The 23,290-nt window shown below is 40.3% G+C and overlaps 1 protein-coding gene across 1 annotated transcript; it reads right to left on the minus strand.

Annotated features, from left to right (window-relative positions):
* Nucleotides 1-18,759: 18,759 nt before the first annotated feature.
* Nucleotides 18,760-22,326, minus strand: LOC137040476 (sialoadhesin-like). The gene is made up of 9 exons (XM_067416132.1): nt 22,286-22,326; nt 22,043-22,095; nt 21,535-21,870; nt 21,225-21,455; nt 20,583-20,909; nt 20,251-20,460; nt 19,995-20,109; nt 19,324-19,378; nt 18,760-19,219 (listed from the first exon to the last, which is right to left on the minus strand). The coding sequence occupies exons 2-9, from the start codon at nt 22,086-22,088 to the stop codon at nt 19,013-19,015; spliced, it is 1,527 nt and encodes a 508-aa protein (XP_067272233.1). The 5' UTR covers nt 22,089-22,095; nt 22,286-22,326; the 3' UTR covers nt 18,760-19,012.
* Nucleotides 22,327-23,290: the final 964 nt, after the last annotated feature.

The following is a 23,290-nucleotide window of genomic DNA, read 5'->3' on the forward strand; positions in this document are numbered from 1 at the left end:
AAACTAGTCTGTTTTGATCGTCTTTACAACAGAAGTAAACGAACACACACACACACACACACACACACACACACACACACACACACACACACACACACACGTACGCACACACGCAAACCTCAAATAAAGATTAAAACGGTCATGAATCAGCGTATTGATTCATGATTCGGAACACCAATGTCACGTGATTTCAGCAGATGGAAACGTGATCCAAATCATGAATCAAAATGCTGATTCATTAAAGTTTTAATCTTAATTTCACGTAGAGAAAGAGAAGACAAAGCTGAATAAAGTCGTCGTTTTTGCTATTTTTGGACCAAAATGTATTTGTGATGCTTCAAGAGATTCTATTTAACTAAATGATGTCGCATATGGACTATTTTGATGATGTTTTTATTCCCTTTCTGGACATGGACAGTATAGTGTGCCCACACTTAGATACACTCTCGGACTAAATATAAAATGTCTTAAACCGTGTTCCGAAGATAAACTGAGTTATTACGGGTGTGGAACAACATTAGGGTGAGTCATTAATGACATCAATTTCATGTTTGGGTGAACTAACCCTCTAACTGCCATAAGTTCACACTTCTTTACATTTAAATAGACAACAGATGCTTTAGAAAACTCTTCTATAACATTAATTGCGATGGGGATTTGACTTTCATTTCTCAGAAAAAGGGTGGTATCATCTAACTAATTCTTTATTCATAATAGACATAACTTTTATCGCACTGGCTTTAACATGATATGCAAGGAGTTGGCTTATTATCAAAAATAAATATGGAGAAGCAGGGCAACCCTGTCTAATCCCTCTAGATACATCAAATCTACTAGAAGTGCCACCCAGCAACTTAATCGAATCTGTTGCAATTCTTATAAAGGGTTTTAATTGCATTAGTAAAGAAATTTCATAAATTTTATAAGTGACTCAAAAATAAACTGATGCTCTACAGAGTCAAATGCCTTACAGAAATCAATAAAAATAATACATCCATTGTCTAAATTAAATTTGGGATAATCCAAAATATCTAACACTAATCTTATATTGTTTGTAATATGCCAGTTCCTCATGAATCCAGACTGTGTTTCTTCTATAATTGAATCTAACACAGATTTAAGTCTTTTGGCAAAAATAATGGCAAATACTTTATAATGATTATTGAGTAAACTAAATGGACGGCAATTGTCAAAAAAAGAAAGAAATTGGTTTGGGAATTAGTGTGATTAACCCTTGAGTTAAGGTGGGATGAAGGCACTGATTATTAATACTTTCATTAAACATTTTGAGTAGAAATGGGGCCAAATCATCAGCAAATACCTTATAAAATTCCTCAGTCAAACCGACAGTACCTGGCGATTTATTATTATTATTATTATTCAAATGATTAATTGCCTTGATCACTTCCTCAACACAAATAGGCATATCCCAAAGTTCACTGTTGTTTTTGTCATAGCCTTCACCTCTATAGAACTAAAGAAAGCATCAGATATATTTTCTTATAAAATTCACAGCAATATCTAGAAATCGGTTTATGGTCCTTTGTAATCATCCCATTAGTTGACTAATGCTATTATTAATACGGTGCCACTCTAAATTAAAGAAGTATTGTGAATTTTGCTTGCCTTCTTCGAGCCAACGTCTCCTTGATCGAACAAAAATGCACCTTCAGCTCTCCTTATATTGTCACATGTCTATCTGTCTGTTGCCACCGTCATCCCTCACTAGTTTAGTTTAGCCCTGTTATGTTAATTAGTCATTATCTGTATCACCTGTCCCCCTCGTTATCTTCCTCATCAATGTGTGTATTTAGTTCCTCTGTGTTCACTCTGTCTTTGTCCGTCGTCGTCAGTACATCCGTCTCTGTACATGTCCTGACTGAAGTCTATGTTACCAGTGGTGAAGTTCCATTAAAGTGTTATTTACTAAAGTCATCTTCCTCATCCTTCTTCTTCTGCTTGCATACTCATCATCACTGGGGCTTGACAGAACGACGGACCAAACAAACCAACTAAAAGTAAACCAAGATCATCATTTGTAAGAGTTTATTTTTATTTTTCGTGTTCAGTGTTTTCTTTTTCGTTTATCCCTGTGTGCATCATGACCCTTCCCGCGGTCGAGTTAATGTGCCTTGAGCAGGGAGAAAGCTCCCTCGAGACATTTAGAACTCTTCATGGATCTTGCCCATCAGACCACCTTCCCGGACTAATGCCTGTGCTCGTTCCTGTTTGTGGGACTCAACGCCGCCAACGAGCACAGCTGTCTGGGAAGGGTCTTTGAGGGAGCTTCTCATCGTATGTGGAGTGGGTGTTGGCATCCTGCAACTCACCAGTCACCATCATGGATGCCGCCAGCCCCACTCCTGATCCAGGACCCAGCCCAGTACCACCTCGCGATGAGGAATGGCAGGACGTGCCCACCGCAGACGGAGAGAAGACCTCGGCAGCGAAGCCTGCGGGGAATCCGTCTGACCAGGTGTGCGAGGCGACTGATCCTTCCATCGCCGAGGGAGTCCTCGTCAAGTTCGAGGGAAGGGAGATGAGCCCTGCCCACCCTCCCGCCACTGAGAGTGACTACTGGATCAGCTTGTTTGCAACAGTTTGCTTTCCTGTGGAGAGAACAATTTCCCCCTCATCGCATCGAAACCTTCATCATCAGTCCTGTTAACCCCACCCATACTCCCTCTCCCACCACCTCTCCAAACTGTCAGCTATTGCCAGAGTCCTGTGACCACCATCTTTTATCTTCGGTCTCCTCCTCAGTCTTCTACCACTCCTACAGACCAGTCATCGTCTCCTCCCATCAGTCCCTCACCTTCAACTCTGCCTCCTCTCAGTGGCACGGTCAACCCTCGGATCTGCTGGGAGTCACCGATCCCTGGAAGGTTGAAGCCCGTGGCTCCGCCTCCAGCCTCCGGGGGTTCCGCTCCACCTCGACCAGTCATCCTGGCTCCTACACCCTCACTCGGCTCCAGCAAGGATCATCGGCCATTCGACATCGCAGGGGTCCCTCGGCACGTCGGCTCCACCTGGGTCAGACGTCCCCATGCCTTCGCCACGGACTTGCGAGCCATTCGCTGCTCTCCGGCACTCCACCCCTTCAGCCTCGGCAAGCTCTGCCTTCCCTCAGGCTTCACCTCTGCCCTCAGTCGCTCCCGCTCCACCTCTGGCCTCCGGATCCCTGGTTCCACCTCGGGGGGTCGTCGTGGAGACTCCGTCGCGGCTGCCGAGGTCTTCAGTCTCGCTCCACCCCATCGGCCTTCCGTCTACGCGGTGGGCTTCATCCTTCAACCTCGACCATCCTTCAACCTCGACCAGTCATCCTGGCTCCTACGCCTTCACTCGGCTCCAGCAAGGATCATCGGCCATTCGACATCGCAGGGCTCCCTAGTCTATCTGTCTGTTGCCACCGTCATCCCTCACTAGTTTAGTTTAGCCCTGTTATGTTAATTAGTCATTATCTGTATCACCTGTCCCCCTCATTATCTTCCTCATCAGTGTTTGTATTTAGTTCCTCTGTGTTCACTCTGTCTTTGTCCGTCGTCATCAGTACACCCATCTCTGTACCTGTCCTGACTGAAGTCTGTTACCAGTGGTGAAGTTTCATTAAAGTTTTATTTACTAAAGTCATCTTCCTTGTCCTTCATCTTCTGCGTGCATTTTCATCACCACTTGGGCCTGGCATCTATAGAGTTCATCAAGTCTAATTTGCAGATCTGATAATAATAATTTTTCATCATCTACTAAACTGTCTGGACATTTATTTGATAATTTTGTAATTTCAGCAATAATTTTGGTTTCTTCAACTGTTTTGTATTTGGCTAATCGGCTTCCAAATTTTCTTAAATATTTAGTGACCTCAAATTTCAGAAGTTTATTATCTTTATCACAAAATTGGCATATCAGTATAGAGACCTTTCTTTTTACCTCATCATACAGTGACAATGAATTGAGTTTCCAGTATGATCCATTATTTAAACAATTTGTATTAGATATCTTATAGCTTTATGATCTGTTAATGGAGTATAAGTACTAATGTCAACAACCACATCATTTTTATTAAAGTTCTCAGACACCAACCAAAAATGTTTTCCAGACTGACTGGACCCTGTTATATTGCTCCAGGTAAATGACTTATGTGGAAATTTGACTCTCCAAATATCTATGAGATTGAATTTATCCATTAAGTTTTTGAAGCTATTATTATTTATATTTGATCTACCTGGTGGCCATTTATCAACTGAACCATCCAATACAATATTAAAATCTCCAAGTAATACAGTGGCATTTGGATATTTATTTAGCCAAACAATAAGTATATTTTCTATGGATTCAAAAAGATTATCACCCTGACTGTGATTATATCCATATAAATTCCCCAATATTAATGTATTAACATATTTAATTACTTGGCAAATATAATGTCCTGCAGGATGTACATCTAGAGTATAATGTACTAGACACACAGTCTGACATCATTATGAACTGTTAAAAAGCCAGAACTACTCATTATGCAGACTTTTAAAGGCACAGTATGTAATTTTTGCCACTAAAGGTTGCTTATTCAAAACAAAAATTATATCTTGATGATGCATGAAGTGGCATGTTGTCTTCACTTCTACAGCCGGTGGAAAAGAATCAGAAGGGACTCGGGCAGAAATCATATTAATGGATGAGCTAATGCACTAAAGATTTATTAACGTTACTGTACTACAGCGTTTCTCAGTGTGGGGCACGCTTCACTGTTGGGGAATAGAGACATGGCAAGTGGGGCGCGGCAACAGGAGGAAAATTTGTTAATTTTTTGTGCCCATCTCTATTAACCTTTTGAGCGGTCCCAAATGGGATTTTAATTTCTGTGCCCCTGACAGTACGGTCCCACATATGAGATTTAGACTGTTTAGTGACGTGACATAACTGCAAGATTCAAACTGTGTTTTCGCGCTTTGGCTGCCACTATATCATGCAGTGTTTTCAACCACATAATTTTTATTTTAGGTTTCAAACATTTAAATACACATAAGTACTAGTAAAACAATACATTTAGAATTTGTAGAATACACACTGGTGTCTATGGAAGAAGCAATAACAATCTATTTAAATATAATTTGCTGACATGTTTTATTCATATCAGATACACAGAGTAAGTAACTAAAGTTTACTTACTTGTAAAGGTAAGATTTTTTTTTTTGTTGTAAAATTTCATGAGAAACGTATAAATTTATGTGCTGTAAGTCCGATTGACAGGACTCTGAACTGCGGTGTGTGTGTTCAAAGGTGGCGGTGCCCATCTCACATTATAGATCAAAATCAAAATAATTTATAAAAGGTTTTTAAATGGCAAACCACACACAAAATTGGATTATTAGATAGATGATGACATGGTAAGCAAGTTTGTCAATATTTTGAATAAAAAAGAAAAACCTTAATAAAAGCTATACATATTGGCCGCAAGGTAACATTTTATTTTATTACCAAAACTTGTCATAAATAACTTCTAATAACTACCACTTATTACAGTCAAAACTGTAAAGTCAATACAGTACAGTAGTCAGTACAGATAACTACAGTCAAAACTGATAACTACTACTGATCATTAAGGATAATTCCGGAGTACAACACAAGTGAAAATAATAAAAGATACCATATAGTATATAAAAATTGAGACAAATATGTCTGTTGACAAATATAAACAAATATTATACAAACAGACGTCACAGTGCAAAATGTTTTTACATTTTAAGAATGCTATACAAAAACAGTTTTAGTAGGGAAGGTGCACATGCATTAATTTAAATAATTTAACATGGTTTAATAATTTTTTTTTTTTTTACCTAAAACCTTCCTTTTCAGACGGTATACACAAATGCGGATATGTCCGCATTCAAGCATTTCATACAATGGGCTTAAACAGCTTGCCCTTTTACAGCATATATATGGCAGCAGTCCAATGACACTGCATTAAGCACAAGCATATCATTCTCTTCCATGAAAATGTGTACAAAAAAACCTTCATACATTTAATTTTTTCAACAATTTAATTTGGCAAACAACAAAACTAACCTGACTGCTCACAATAATAATCTCACCTGGAATATGCAGCAGTAGGATCAGTAAAGGGCTGAAATCCATGCTCTCAATCTGCGTAAATTTTTAGTTATACAACAAAAGACACAAAACAATATTGCTTGTCCTAGAGAACAAAAAAAGGGAAAGAAGGCGGAACACCTATTGGATTGTAGATTCATTCATCTATCATTATAGCTCATGCGGCCACATTATGATCACATCTCTAAATATTGTGTGCTAGCCATATATTAATAGGATAAGATGAATTTAGAAACTATTTCCTTCCCCTTTCTACTGAAGATTATTTTGGGAAAACCAATGTATGACAGTTATTAATAACACTTTACATATATTTCACAACCTCTAACTGATGTTGACCGTAATTTAGATCTTGCAGCTAAACTTCAGCCCACCAGAGGCAGTGTTAGGGAAAGTTGGGTAACACTTTACAATAAGGGTGCACTAATATGCATTAATTCATGCTTAATTTAATTAATCATTAAAAAGTTATTACTTAAATGTGTCATAATGTATTAATTCCTAATAATTTTAACTAATAATGTAAATTAATGCGTTAATTACCACAGTCAACCCATGCATTTCAACTTCCAGTTGTCTGCTTTAATTAATCATTAGCTAATGATTAATAAAGGTATCATTATGTTATGACTTTACCGGTTGGTGCAAATGACTATTAACTAATTCAGAATTAATTCAAAACTCATAACCACAGTTACATATTACTTAAGTTAGTTAATAGTCATGTGCCCCAACAAGTAAAGTCATAACATAATGACACATTTATAAATCATTAGCTAATGATTAATTAAAGCAGACAACTGGAAGTTGAAATGCATGGCTTTGACCTCTTGTGGTAATTAACACATTCATTTACATTATTAGTTAAAATAATATGTTATTAAGGAATTAATACATTATGACACATTTAGCTAATAACTTTTTAATGATTAATTAATATATTAATCATTTAGAATCTTCATTAGTTGCTGATGCAGTAATCATTAATAAATGGGTTAGTTCACCATTAATAATACATTAACTCATGATTATCTGTATGTTAATTAAGCATGAATTAATGCATATTAGTGTACCGGTATTGTAAAGTGTTATCGAAAGGTGATTTTAAAAGTAATGCGTTATAATAAAGCACTACACCCTAAAAAAATAACTTATTGCATTACTTAGTTACATTTTATGGATAGTAAAGTGTTGCGTTACTTTTGCATTACTTTTTCTGACCTAGAATGGCCTTTTATATATATTTATATATATATATATATATATATATATATATATATATATATATATATATATATATATATATATATATATATATATATACACACTCACCTAAAGGATTATTAGGAACACCATACTAATACTGTTTTTGACCTCCTTTCGCCTGAAGAACTGCCTTAATTCTCTGTGGCATTGATTCAACAAGGTGCTGAAAGCATTCTTTAGAAATGTTGGCCCATATTGATAGGATAGCATGGGCACGAAGGGCACGAAGCTCCCGTTCTGTTGAGATCTGGTGACTGTGGGGGCCATTTTAGTACAGTGAACTCATTGTCATGTTCAAGAAACTAATTTGAGCTTTGTAACATGGTGCATGATCCTGCTGGAAGTAGCCATCAGAGGATGGGTATATGGTAGGGCTGGGCGATATGGCCCAAAAAAATTTTCACAATATAATTTTCCATATCAGTCGATATCGATAAATATCATGATAAATGTAACATTTTTTTTCTTTAAAATTTAAAGGCATATTTTTGCTCCTGAGTGAAAGATGTAGAAAACAGACAGTTAACTGTGGTTTTAAACTATCCTTTATTGTCAAAACATGACAAACACTTCCCAAACAGGTGAACAATTTATTAAAACTAAGGTAGCTTTATTTATTAAAATATTAATTGTGGTAAACATTTTTTTTTTACTCTACACTGTATACCAATAATATCATCACTTAATTGTGTAAGTAGTAAAACACTAAAAATGCAAACAGGCAAAAAAGAAAAGAAAAGCATTTTAAGTTAAGAAACATTCTGAGTCCCCCCTCTCTTGCCTCACAGTGGATTGGTCTGTGCATATCTCTCTCTCTCTCTCTCTCTCTCTCTCTCTCTCTCTCTCTCTCTCTCTCTCTCTCTCTCTCTCTCTCTCTCTCTCTCTCACTCACACACACACACACACACACACACACACACCTCACCGACAGTGGGCCGGTTGGGAGACGAGGGAGAGAGACAGCAAAGTTCAGTATTTGCAGATCTCCAGATCTCTGTCTAGTCTATTTTATTAATTTTAAACATCAGATGAAATTATTTCTCTTTTGATACAGGCGATGCTGGGTCATTAATACATCACCAAAGACAAACAATTATGATAGCGATGTACAAGTCCGATGTTTTAGTGATTATAGTTTGGTAGCATTAGCTTGCAAGTCACCCACTACAACTAACAAGGTAATAAGCCTGCTGTGCATGAATGTAGTTTCTAGATTTACCGCTGTGTTGGGCTTAATGTTATATGGAAGAACTTCGAAGAAGCACCATAATAAATTCCACGTGGTGAACCTATGATAAGCAGCCCACGCACGTCGCTGTTTTATGTCGGATGGGATCGCCAAAATATTTCCAAACCACTGAAGTTGAGCGAACTAACTTGTCAACAATATCTATGTCCTCCGAGCTGGTCTTGAGCGCTCATTTTTCTCACTCCACTTCACTCCGATCCTCCAAGTCTATCAGCCACAGACTGTAAACAACACTACGTGCAGCACCCAGAAGCCCGGTCTGCAATACGCATGTGCAGTATTACGCATAGCGCGTAAGCATTATATCAAATTTATCAAACTGTTCTTATCGTTTTATCGAGGAAAATTATATTGTGATAATTATCGTTATCGTTTTATCGCCCAGCCCTAGTACATGGTGGTCATAAAGGGATGGACATGGTCAGAAACAATGCTCAGTTAGGCCGTGGCATTTAAACGATGCCCAATTGGCACTAAGGGGCCTAAAGTGTGCCAAAAAAAAACCATCCCCCCACACCATTACAAAGTGGTAACAAGGCATGATGGATCCATGTTCTCATTCTGTTTACGCCAAATTCTGACTCCCTATCTGAATGTCTCAACTGAAATCGAGACTCATCAGACCAGGCGATATTTTTCCAGTCTTCAACAGTCCAATTTTGGTGAGCTCGTGCAAATTGTAACCTCTTTTTCCTATTTATAGTGGAGTGATACCTGGTGGGGTCTTCTGCTGTTGTAACCCATCCGCCTCAAGGTTGTGCGTGTTGTGGCTTCACAAAGACTTTGCTGCATACCTCGGTTGTAACGAGTGGTTATTTCAGTCAAAGTTGCTCTTCTATCAGCTTGAATCAGTCGGCCCATTCTCCTCTGACCTCTAGCATCAACAAGGCATTATCGCCCACAGGACTGCCACATACTGATTTTTTATTTTTTTTATTTTCACACCATTCTTTGTAAACCCTAGAAATGGTTGTGCGTAAAAATCCCAGGAACTGAGCAGATTGTGAAATACTCAAACCGGCCGTATGGCACCGACAACCTAACCACGCTCAAAATGGCTTAAATCACCTTTCTTTCCCATTCTGACATTCAGTTTGGAGTTCAGATTTTCTTGACCAGGACTACACCCCTTAATGCACTGAAGCAACTGCCATGTGATTGGTTGATAAGATAATTGCATTAATGAGAAATTGAACAGATGTTCCTAATAATCCTTTAGGTGAGTGTATATACCAATCAGGGAGGAATTTTCTAACACTGGTGACAGGTGAAGGAAATAACTCTGATTATCTCTTCATCAAGGCACCAGAGGGTGGGATATATTAGGCAGCAAGTGAACATTTTGTCCTCAAAGTTGATGTGTTAGAAGCAGAAAAAATAGGCAGTAAGGATTTGAGCAAGTTTGACAAGAGCAAAATTGTGATGGCTAGACGACTGGATCAGAGCATCCCCAAAACTGCAGCTCTTGTGGGGTGTTCCCGGTCTGCAGTGTTCAGTATCTATCAAAAGTGCTCCAAGGTAAGAACAGTGGTGAACCGGCAAAAGGGTCATGGGTGGCCAAGTCTTATTAATGCACGTGAGTGTGACGAAGAGACTGAGGCGTTCGGATCCATTTGCAGTAATGTATTAATACAGCAAACAAGGGCAATCCAAGAAACGTAGGTCAAACAGGCATAGGTCAGAGGCAGGCGGCTTAGGTTCAAAAACGATATCAAAGTCCAAGTCAAAAATACAAGAGCTAACACAAGAAATAAGCTAGAGACAGTGTGTAGGTAAATCAAGACTTCACAACTGAACAAAGAACATAGTAGTCCATATAAAGGTGAGCTGAGGGTACACAGGTGAAAATGATACGGAGATAATGAGTTTAATGGGAGCATGCAGTCCTAATACGCAGGAGAGAGGGATCTGGTGAAACCAGGAGGAGGCGCAGTTGAGCGTTCTGACCTGACAGACCCCCCCCTGCGAGCGGCTCCGGAAGCGAGGACCTGGCCGGCGGCGGGGTCTACCACGGGGTCTTGGCGCTGGTCGATCGGGGTGATCTCTGTGAAAAGCAGCAGTTAGTGTGGGATCCAGGATATCCTGGGACCTGACCCAGGAGCGTTCCTCTGGGCCGTACCCCTCCCAATCGATGAGGTATTGCAACCCCCCGCCGTGACGCCTGGAGTTCAGGATCTCTCGCACCCGGAAAGCCTCCGAACCGTCCACCTCAATGGGGGGAGTCTGCACCTGAGCGACCTCCTCCCGACTCCTCTCACTCCTGGGGGCAACAGCGGGTCTGAAAAGGGACACATGAAATGTGGGTGAGATCTTGTAATGAGCGGGGAGTTCCAAACGAAAAGAAACAGGTGTTATCTGACGAAGGATCTTGAATGGCCCGACGAAACGAGGAGACAGCTTCTTGCTCGGGAGCTTGAGCCGAAGATCTCGTGCAGAGAGCCACACCCACTGACCGGGTCGATACCGAGGACCCTCGCACCTCCTCCGATCAGCCTGGTGCTGAAAACGGCGTATGGCCCGCTGTAAGTGAACGTGCGCAGCATCCCAGGTGGCTTCGCTGCGCCGAAGCCATGCATCTACTGCGGGGAGGTCGGATGGCTCACCAGCCCACGGGAAGAGGGGAGGCTGGAACCCTAGGACACATTGATTAGGGGTTAGACCCGTGGCAGGTTTTACCAGAGAATTCTGGGCATACTCCGCCCAGGCCAGAAAGCGACTCCAGTCCTGCTGATTCTGATGGCAGTACGTTCTCAGAAAACGAATCAAGTCCTGATTGAGACGTTCGACCTGCCCGTTGGCCTGGGGATGGTAACCAGACGTTAAACTGACATTAATATTTAGCTTGCCACACAACGCTCTCCAGACACGGGAGGTAAACTAAGGCCCACGGTCTGAGACAATGTCCTCGGGCAGACCAAAGAGCCGGAACACCTGGTTGAAAAGAGCCTCCGCTGTCTGTAAGGCCGTGGGCAGACCGGTCAGGGGTATAAAACGGCAGGACTTAGAGAAGCGATCCACCACGGAGAGGATGGTGGTAAACCCCTGGGACGGAGGGAGATCAGTCACAAAATACACTGCGATGTGCGACCAGGGACGCTGTGGTACTGGCAGAGGTTGTAATAGTCCAGCTGGTTTGAGATGAGAGGATTTCACTGTGTTACAGACAGAGCATTGATGAATGAACTTTAGGACGTCCGACTGGATAGAAGTCCACCAAAAGCAATTGGCAACTAATTGTAGGGTGGCTACGATACCTGGGTGACCAGCGCTGGGAGTGCAGTGAACCCATTGAAGCACACGGTGGCGGAGCCCAGGCGGAACAAAAAGCCGACCAGCGGGACATTCGGGCGGAGCGGGATGACGATTAAGGGATGCGTTAATCTCAGTGATGATGTCCCATTGCACAGGGGCCACGATAAGGGTTGTGGGAACAATAGGTTCGGGCTTGCATTCCTCACCAGGACCGTCAAACTGTCGGGACAGAGCGTCCGCTTTGCCATTCTGAGAGCCTGGCCTGTAGGTGATCTTAGAGTCGAATCTGGAGAAAAATAGAGACCAACGAGCCTGACGAGCGTTAAGGCACTTGGCTGACCTAATATATTCAAGATTTCTGTGATCAGTGAGTACCGTAAAAGGCTGATGAGCTCCCTCTAGCCAGTGCCTCCATTCCTCACAGGCGGTCTTCATTGCCAGCAATTCGCGATCCCCCACATCATAGTTGCGTTCTGCAGAGGTAAGCTTGCGAGAATAAAAGGCACATGGGAACATTTTTGCAGGTTTACCACACCGCTGCGACAGGACAGCCCCCACTCCTGTGTTAGACGCATCCCCCTCCACGATGAACTCCCTCTCCGGGTCCGGGTGACGGAGAATAGGAGCAGAAGTGAATCTCTCCTTGAGCTGGGCAAACGCCACGGTGCAATCCGCTGTCCACTTGAAATATTTTCCCCCTCCACGAAGCAGAGAGGTGAGAGGCGCTACAATGACGCTGAAGTTGCGGATAAATCTGCGGTAAAAATTGGCGAAGCCCAAAAAGCGTTGCAGCTCTTTCACCGAGGTCGGTTGGGGCCAATTCACCACGGCTTTGACCTTGCTGTCATCCATCAGGACACCCTCCGCACTGATGATGTAGCCCAGGAAGGAGATACTTGTCTGGTGAAACTCACATTTGGAGAGCTTGGCATAAAGCTGGTTCTCAATCAGGCGCGTGAGGACCGCCCGGACATCCTGGATATGCTCCTCGAGGGAATCAGAAAAGATCAGAATATCATCAATATAGACAATCACTTTCCGCTGTAACATGTCCCGGAAAACCTCATTTATAAAAGCTTGAAAAACTGACGGACTATTGGAAAGGCCGAACGGCATTACCCGATATTCATAGTGCCCAGATGTAGTAGAGAACGCGGTTTTCCACTCATCACCCCTCCGTATGCGAATCAGGTTGTAAGCGTTCCTTAAGTCCAGCTTGGTGAAGTAGTGGGCAGTGCGGAGCATCTCCAGGGCTGCAGGAACTAACGGGAGAGGATAGCGATATTTCACCGTCACTTCGTTCAGACCACGATAATCAATACACGGCCGAAGACCCCCATCCTTCTTCTTGACAAAAAAGAATCCGGCGGAGGCCGGAGAAGTAGAGGGAGTAATGAAACCTTTAGCCAGCTGTTCGTCAATGTACGCCCTCATGGTCTCCGTTTCAGGTTGTGACAGCGGGTACACCCTTCCGCGTGGAGGCACCGCTCCCGGCAAAAGCTCAATCGCACAGTCGCCAGCCCGGTGAGCGGGAAGATGAGAAGCCTCGGTCTCACTGAAAGCCAGAGCTAGGTCATGATAGTCGGGGGGAATTTTCTGAAACTCAACTCCCTTGAGGGAAGCACTGTGGGGTTCAGTACCTGGGACAGCGACCATGCAGTGACTCTGACAGCCTGTTGACCACTGGGAAATCCTCCCTTCAGACCAGGAGATTTGGGGGTTATGTCTCTCCAGCCAGGGGAGCCCCAAGATAACCGGATCCATGGGTGAGTGAATCGTGAATAACTGGATGATTTCAGAATGCTGCCTCCCGACACTAAGCGTGAGAGGTTGCGTGGTGTATTGCACCTCTCCTGACCCCAGGGGGCGTCCATCGAGCGCTTCCACGGTTACCCCAAAGTCACATGCGAGGAGAGAAACATGGTGAGTTTTTGCGAAGGCAAGATCGATTAAGTTTCCAGCAGCACCAGAATCAATCAAAGCTTTTACGTTTAGAATTTGTCCGTTAATCTTCAAAGAACTATTCACCTCAAACAATCTAGAAGTGTACTTGGAACTCACCGCAGGAGAATTCTTGAGCGCAGGATTGACCGGGCAGGTGGCTCTCAGATGTCCCGCCTCTCCGCAATACATGCAGAGATTATTACGCCCTCTCCTCTCTCGCTCCACCATGGAGAGACGTGTGTAGCCAATCTGCATGGGCTCCGGCTCCGCGTTGGGGAAAGCACCCTCGACTGAGCTGGGTCTGAGAAGTGTGCGTCGGGAGCGAATCAAGTTGTCGAGGCGGATGGCGAGCTCCATTAGTTGATTCAAGGATTTCCCGTCGTCGCGGCATGCCAGCTCTCCCTGGAGATTCGGGTTCAATCCCTTGCGGTACAACAGTTTGAGAGGTCCCTCCTCCCATCGAGTCTGGGCTGCCAGGGTCCGAAACGAGAGTGTGTAGTCCGCTGCAGTAGAGTTTCCCTGACGCAACGTGAGCAATAGTTCTCCTGGATCCCTTCCTCCCGCAGAATGTTCAAACACCTCTCTAAATTGAGTTAGAAATTCATCATAAGAGGGAAAGGAGAGCTGACCTCCATACCAGAGTGCGGTAGCCCACTCCAGAGCCCGGCCGGTGAGTAGGGAACATATGAAGGATACTCGGCTGGCATCCGTGGTGTAGGACTGTGTCTGCTGGTCAAAATACAAGCTGCACTGCAACAGAAATCCAACAGAACAATTAACTTTTTCATATAAAATAATGGCATTTTTCAATAATAAAAAATGAATACATTTTTGAGTTTGACAATAAACACATACCTAAAAACATAATTATACAACCCCAAATCAGAAAAAGTTGGGACAGTTGGGAAAACACAAATAAAAAAAGAAAGTAGTGATTTCTAAATTTACTTTGACTTGTATTTCATTGCAGACAATATGAACACAAAATATTTCATGTTTTGTCTGGTCAACTTCATGTCATTTGTAAATATGCATCATTTCCTGTCATTCAGACCTGCAACACATTTCAAAAAAAGTTGGGACAGGAGCAATTTAGGGCTAGTAATGAGGTAAAAGGGTTAAATAATGATGTGATTTGAAACAGGTGGTGTCAACAGGTGATTGAAATTTTGATTTGGTACAAAAGCAGCATCCAAGAAAGATCTAATCCTTTAGGAGCAAAGATGGGCTGAGGATCGCCAGTTTTCCAACCAATACGTGAGAAAATTATTGAAATGTTTAAAAACAATGTTCCTCAAAGAAAGATAGGAAGAGATGTTGATATTTCACATTCAACAGTGCATAACATAATTACAAGATTCAAGGAATCTGGAGGAATTTGTCCGTAAAGGACAAAGTGCGTGAAGTCTAAGCTGAACAACCGTGATCTCCGATCCCTCACTGCATCAAAAATCGTCATTCATCTATAAGCGATATCACCACATGGGCTCAGGACTACTTTGGCAAACCTTTGTCAAGTACCACAATACGTAGTTAAATTCACAAATGCCAGTTAAAACTGTACTGTGCCAAAAGGAAGCCTTATGTTAACAGTGTCCAGAAGCGTCGTCGACTTCTCTGGGCTCGGAGGCATCTGGGATGGACTATCACACAGTGGAAATGTGTACTGTGGTCAGATGAATCAGTATTTCAGGTATTTTTTGGGAGGAATGGACGCCGTGTGCTCTGGACCAAAGAAGAAAAGGATCATCCAGACTGTTACCAGCAACAAGTCCAAAAGCCAGGGTCTGTCATGGTATGGGGTTGTGTCAGTGCCCTTGGCAAAGGTAATTTGCACTTCTGTGAAGGCACCATTAATGCTGAAAAGTACATAGAGATTTTGGAGCATAATATGTTGCCTTCAAGAAGATATCTTTTCCAGGGACGTCCATGCATATTTCAACAAGACAATGCAAAACCACATTCTGCACACATTACTAAGTCCTGGCTGCGGAGGAAGAGGGTACGGGTACTTGACTGGCCTGCCTGCAGTCCCGACCTGTCTCCAATAGAGAATGTGTGGCGCATTTTGAAGCGCAAAATGCGACAACGAAGACCCGTACTGTTGCCCACCTTAAGACTTGTTTGCAGGAAGAATGGGACAAAATTACACCTGAAACACTTCATCACTTGGTGTCTTCAGTCCCTAAACGTCTTTTAAGTGTTGTGAAAAGGAATAACAACATTACAAAGTTGTAAATGCTTTACTGTCCCAACTTTTTTTGAAATGTGTTGCAGGTCTAAATGACAGGAAAGGATGCATATTTACAAATGACATGAAGTTGACCAGACAAAACATGAAATATTTTGTGTTCATATTGTCTGCAATGAAATACAAGTCAAAGTAATTTTAGAAATCACTTCTTTTTTATTTTATTAGCACATTCCATACTGTCCCAACTTTTTCTGATTTGGGGTTGTAATTAAGCATTTCTGAAAATTAAATCTTTATTTTTAAAAGATTAATGCTTTCTTAATATAATTAATAGAAGAATAGAATATGAAAGTATATTTCTAATAGGGGTTCATTGTAACGCAGTGTTACAACACACCCCATCTGCAAAACTAGGACTTAAATCGCAGCTGTTTAGATTAGCATTAAAGAACTATCTCAACTGTTAAATAACAGCTATAAAACTAAAATAATATCAGATTTGTCTTATTTTAAATAAACACAAAACAGAGATAAAACATTAACTTATATAAGAAATGTACTATTGCTAAGGTAAAATAAATGTTCAGTGATGTCTTACAAAGAGTTTTTAAATTTGACTTTTTTTTTCTCTGAATAATGTTGCTATGGCAACTAGTAAATACACAGTTTTTGTCATCCTGGCATGTGTGGAAAGTGTTAAACCATGTGTGTTACAATTAACCCTGTTAGGTTGTGCCCCGCGCTTCCTTATAGTGCTCAGTCGAATGTGGTAGTTCACTATTAGCATATCAGGAAATACTGTTTATTTCATAACTCCCACTCAAAACTTGTCACAAAGTCCACTGAAGGCGAGCGTATTAATCATATGAAAATGTTTTGGCAGATACACAATAAACAAAGACTTGATTTGGCCTGACTAAACTTGAAAAATGAACCAAACAAGAACTTAAAGGTGAAGTGTGTAGTATATATGATGATATATTGACAGAAATGCAATATAATATACATAACTATGTTTTTAGTGGTGCATATGTTTTTATTGCCTTAGAAGGAAGCATTTCTATCTACATACACCCTTACAGTGAAACCACTACATTAGCTCAACCAATCATGTCTTAAGAGAGGGGAGGCACAAGATGTGCTGCGTTCCAATTCGCCTACTTATTCTACATCCTAAAAGTATGTACTTTTTTTGTGAAGAAAAAGTACATACTTTTGAGTGTGTTGCAGAAAAGTATGCAAGCTTCGGGACATACTATTTTACATGTCATCTTTAACGGACTGTGCTGCTTAGTTACGTGCATCCCGTCACCGTTTAAACTGCCCGTCAGTCATCACACAGTTCAAATCCTCCACATTCAGTTTAATTTCCTACCGTATCAGAGAGAAATGTAACCGCATGTTGATCTGCCATTTGTGGGTTTTAATGTAGAGACTCCTTAATGATGCATTTCAAAGTTAATGGCCAAACGTGTCATTACAAAAGTTCACAATGCAGGGGAAATATAATGTGGACAACACTGAATAAATATATTTTTGTCAAGTGAACATCGATCCGTAATTCGAATTCGGACCGGAAATAGTAAAACATCCGGGTATTTTTGGAAGACTCTTTTCAACATGCTATGATTTGGGACATACTTATTCTATTTTCGCGTACTATTTAGTATGGATAGTAGGCGAATTGGGATTTAGGGATTGGCTGCGTCTGAAACCTGGAAAATGCTGCCTTCGGAGGACACATTTGAAGGCAGGAAGGCATCAAGCCATGTATGAATCTAATCTTTGCGTCACTTCCTGTCTCCTGAGATACCTTCATCTGATTGATTTTTGAAGGTAGCATACATGTATCCTTTACTGCCTTTGATATCCCACAATCCTGTACTTTCCATTCAGTGACAGCTGAGCTGGGAAAGTATGATGGTGTCCGAAAGTTGCGTTTGCTGGTCAGTTTGTGTGTAAATGTAAGGTTTTTTTAGCTACCATTTTCCACTTCTGATGTCATTTCTAGTCAGAAATTACTAATGTAGTAACTAAATATGTGTTTAATTCTCACCAAAGCTCTCTCTATTTTGCTGTAGATCATGAAACTTTAACACTGCCTTAGAAGTCTTTCCGAAATCAGTTTCGTGAGGTGCCGTCGTACACAAAACGCTGCCTCACAAGCCATTGCCTGATAAAGCAGCGAGGCAAATAGTCAGCTGCCTAGATATAGGTAGTACCTGTCAAAATAACTCATAGAACCCGGATGAGCGGTGTGTTATTACATTTTTTTGCGGTTGTTATCTGGGAATAACATAGTGCTGGAATGCGCAATTGACCAATCAGAATCAAGCATTTCACAGAGCCGTGTAATAAGTGAATTTAACTTAATGTATATGAGTTTTCTCATATTTATTGGTATAAGGCAATCAGTTTCCTCAAATGTTTTGAGTTATCGGCCTTTACAGTGTGTAGTTATTCATTAATGGTGGAACTGTATTCTGAATTGTTTCCCAGATTTGTAACTGGAATATATGTAGCAATTTAATATCCTTCCCCTTTTCTGTTTATAGAAAGAAAAACCACAACCCAGAAACAACTTGCATCACAATGAATATACAATAGTATTCAAAAGTTTGGGGGCGGAAAGATTTTGTTTTTGAAACGATTATATACCAAGGCCGCATTTATTTGAAGAAAATTCAGTCAAAACATATAGTAATAGTCTCTCAAGATTATTTTGATGAACAAAGGTTAAAGAACAGAATTTATTTTATATAAAAATCATCAAGAGATGAGATTATTTATTTTTCTCTAAAGACATCTACAAGACAATTTAAGCAGGCAATGTTTAAAAGTAAAAACATACATTATTAAGATTAAAGTTTAAAAATTCAGGAGAAAAAAATCTATGTACACCTACTGAGTCACTCATTACACAATGTACCATATTTTTGTATAATTTCAGTACAATTCTTTTTCAAACTACACAAATATCAAGGACATTAATGGTGGGTCTAAACTGAGGGTCTACCGAAGTTCACAGTGGAATAAGGAACATCATCTGAGGTTGAATGTACAGTAGGTGCCAAAGATGTGTTCGTGGTGGGAGAGTTCTTGAAATCAATAGTTGAATAATAAACATCCTGATTCTTTGTGTGATCTTGCTGCGTGTAGACCGTAGACAAGGGTGCAGCATTTTCATACAGTGTAGCAGAACCCGACTGAGAGTAGAAAAGAGGGTAGAATACAAAAATATCAGTGACAGAACACAAACTATATTTAAGTACAGTGTGTCAAATGAATCTGTTTGGTCAGATGCTCTCACCTGTACATCATCCTTTGTGTCCTCGTACTGTTGAGATGAATTATTCCTTCTCTTCCTGTTTAAAATGCAAAAAAAAATATATATATATATATATACACATTGTAATGGATCTTAAGATTGAATGTTCACTGTACTATAAAAACAACTTGTACATTTTAAAACTCAAAACTTCCCAATCTAAACAGACTTACTGAAAGTAAGCTGCAAAAACAGCTTGTTTCAAAACCATGACACATTAACCACCACCACCACCATTTACACAACAGTCACGACTTTCCGAAGCTCAGCAACTTGGCCCACAAATTCATGGTAAAGCAATAAGAAGAAGTAAGACAGATGGAGTTATTTTTTACAAAACGATAAGTATGATAGAATAGGGAAAAGTCTGTCGAAAATTGCATAGCACAATGTGTGTAGAAAATTGTCTGCAGACCGTTCTGAAAGGTCTCAGTAGTTGGAAGGAGTTAACATTGTACCTGATCATTTCAGTCTGACTGTAACACAGCCAATGAGAAAGCACAGTTACTTATTTCATATACAAAGAGGATGTTTGGACAGAAGCTTTGAAGGCACAACATGCAAAACATGTCATTCAACTTTTTCTCTTGACAAACATCACAAATGGACCTCAGGGAAAAATATAATACACAATAAAATAAACTTGTATTTACCTATACCACAGGACTCCTATGAGTGCCAGAATCAGAAGAAACACAGACAGTATGATGATAGTGTTCTTTAAAGTTGGATTTGGATTTGGATTTGGATTTGGATTTGGCCGGTTATCTAGCACATGGCACAAGTTACAGATATACAAACATTGAGAAACACACTTATTATATTAAAACACTAAATAAATATCAAGTACATCATGTGAATGCTGCAATAATTTGACACTAAAGCACATGTATCATGAGAGATGTGTACCTGCTCCAGCACAGGAATACTCTTGAAGCTCTTCATTGCTGACTGAGTCCAGGTACAGCTTGTTGTCTTTAGTGAATCCATCCGTTACCTGCCGTCCGTTCTTGTACCAGATGTAAGTCTGGTTGTCGCTCAGAGTGCATTTAGTTGAGCAGCTTAATATCACTTCCTGTCGCTCTGATATAATGTTTGGGCTGCTTATCACCTGTTTATCTGGAAAAATTATAATAATAATAATAATAATAATAATAATAATAATAATAAAAACGCAGCCAAAAGCCTATTTAAAAAATATACAGGAAACATTTTGAACTAAATTTTTAATAAGCAGTAACCTGTGACAGTAAGAATGACTCCAGGTGATCCATAGTATTTTCCTTCTGTTCTGTCAGTGATGATCCTGAACTGATATTCTCCAGAGTCGCTGCTCTTGAGCTCTTTGATTCTCAGTGTGTTCCCCACATACTCCACACGACCAGCAAACTGATCCTTCTCACGCAGATCCTTGAAGTCACCGGGCTGAACGTAATGCCAGAATGTTTTCTTTACAGAATAACCAGAGGGATGTGTGTATGTGCAGGAAATGTCTACTGTTGAGCCCATCAAAGCACAGACTCTTCTAGAGGTGTAAGTCACATCCCAGCAGTGATCATTAGAAATGCCTGAAAGAGTCACAGAATTCTGCTCTGAAAGTCATAATTAAGGCCTGTTTACATCGAGATAAATGTTTGTCACAATTTCAGGAACAACGTCATGCAAACAGACAAGAGGTGAAGTGTAAAGTCTGCAAGTGTGTGTATTGAGACAGGCCTCGTGTCTTAAATGGCACACTTTGATTTAAACAGATAGATTGCATTTCATAATGAACATTCATCTTATCATGAAAAAAACTTTAAACATGTCCGCGTACTGTATACTCATGCATTAACACTGATATTATATTAGTGCTTATTAAATAAACGTATAAACACACTCACAGACAGGAGAGGAGGAATTCCTAAGATCTTTAGTAAGAAAACAGGAGTAACTGACATCAGCTTCAATGGGAACAGAAATGCTTCTGGAATGTAGATCTTTTATATATTGTCCATTTTTTTTCCAGTAGTAATTCTGCGGACTGGACGTCAAATCACAGGAAGTATCACAGGTCAGATTTACTCTCTGATCTCTCTGGCCTGTAGATGCAGGACTCATCCTCACCTGCAGGACTGAATTGCAATAAAAATTAAGAAACTTCATTACATGAAAAATAAAAACAGCTGAACTGAGCAGAATCTGAGCAATCACCTGTGACTGTTAGATTGACGGCGTCTGAGCTGAGACGTTTAACTCCATCCTTCATGATGAACATGAGCTGATATTCTCCAGAGTCTCTCTCTCTCAGATCTGATATTATGAGTGTTGAATGGCCGGATCCGTTGTCCTGCTTCACCCGTCCTGAGTAGTCCAAGTCTAAAGTCAAATCTTCAGGTTCATCATTCTTTCTCCAGTTTGAACTTTGTTTCTGACTGAACCAGAACACAGTTTTGATGTTGGAATAAGAACATTTCAGCTTCACAGTGGTTTCGCTCAGAGCACAAACGTCTTCACAGCTCACAGAGAAGCTGTCCCTTGATAGAGAACCTGATGAAAAAAGTAACAGTTAGACCAAAAAAGTTGCATTTATGAAGGAAAGATCCTCATATGGCAAACCACATGACAGCAGTGAGGCAACTCTCCTTCATGGCTAAAGTATATTAGAATACATTTTGATAAGACATTGATACACTACAGGGCATTAACACAATAATCTTACCTGAGATGTGTAAAAGTAGGATCAGGGATACGAGTCTGAACTCCATGCTAGAACTTTGAAAATAATTTACTTGTTTGTCCAGAATTTAAAAAATGTAGAGAGAGGCACACATTCATTTCACATGTATCTATCTCAATAACTCCTACATGAATTGTATTTTTTAAAGTTAGAAAATGGTTAAAGAAATGTTAATTTGACAATTTTCTTAAAACAAATTTAAATAAGATTTACATGTATACTTACATGTTACAGATTTCTCCAGCTATGAAGAAGTTCCAGTGCTCTCGCTAAAATGCTGTCAACGCCTGAAGTTGACCAGGCAAACAGATGATCTTACTTCCTTCCTTTTTCTGGAGATGAAGAAAAAAATACTCTTTACCCACTTGTTGTTGGTCAGCTGCAGTTTACTACCGACTACACGAGCATCTTCATGCCAATGGTGGGTGTGTGTGTGTGGGGGGGGAGATCCCCAAAGTATGCATGCCTGTAACTCAAGAAGTATTAAATACATTGTAATTATTGCTTTCAATCGATTAAAAAAAATAATTCATTACACATTTTTCTGTAATTAACATTACATTTTGTAATATTTTTATCCTTTAATACTTTTACATTTAATCTCCAATAGAAACAACATAAACACTGTAAAAAATAATAATAATAATAATCAGGTCCAATTGAACATTTTCTAGTGAATGATCACAATTTTTCAGTTGGCAAATTGAGTTTTCAGTTGGCCAAATTGTGAATTAAATTACATCAATTCATAGAAATTCAATTTGGCCAACTAAAAAATATAGATGTGATCAGTCACTAGAAAATGTTTCAATTGGAGACATTAAACATATTGCTATTACTATTGCTGTTGTCCCCTTCTTCATACCCCATTTTATTTTTTACAAGGATTTCGGATATTGCCATCTTTGTGGGGATTTTGTCCCCATAACATAGGGATTACCAGGTCACACACACACACACACACACACACACACACACACACACACACACACACACACACACACACACACACACACACACACACACACACACACACACACATCGTACTGGCATGTTATGTTTTGTTGGCCTTTGTATTTGTATTTTGCATCTAACTTCTCTTTTGTAAATATTGTACTTGTCTGTTTGCATAATTAAAAAAAAAAAAAAAAAAAACTTTTCAGAATTGTGTGTGTTGAAGTCAATATGACCATCTGTTAGTTCTGAATGTAGTTTTAAATCTTTTTGCGG

This window comes from Pseudorasbora parva, chromosome 14 (genome assembly GCF_024679245.1).
Source record: "Pseudorasbora parva isolate DD20220531a chromosome 14, ASM2467924v1, whole genome shotgun sequence".
Taxonomy (NCBI): Eukaryota; Metazoa; Chordata; class Actinopteri; order Cypriniformes; family Gobionidae; genus Pseudorasbora; species Pseudorasbora parva.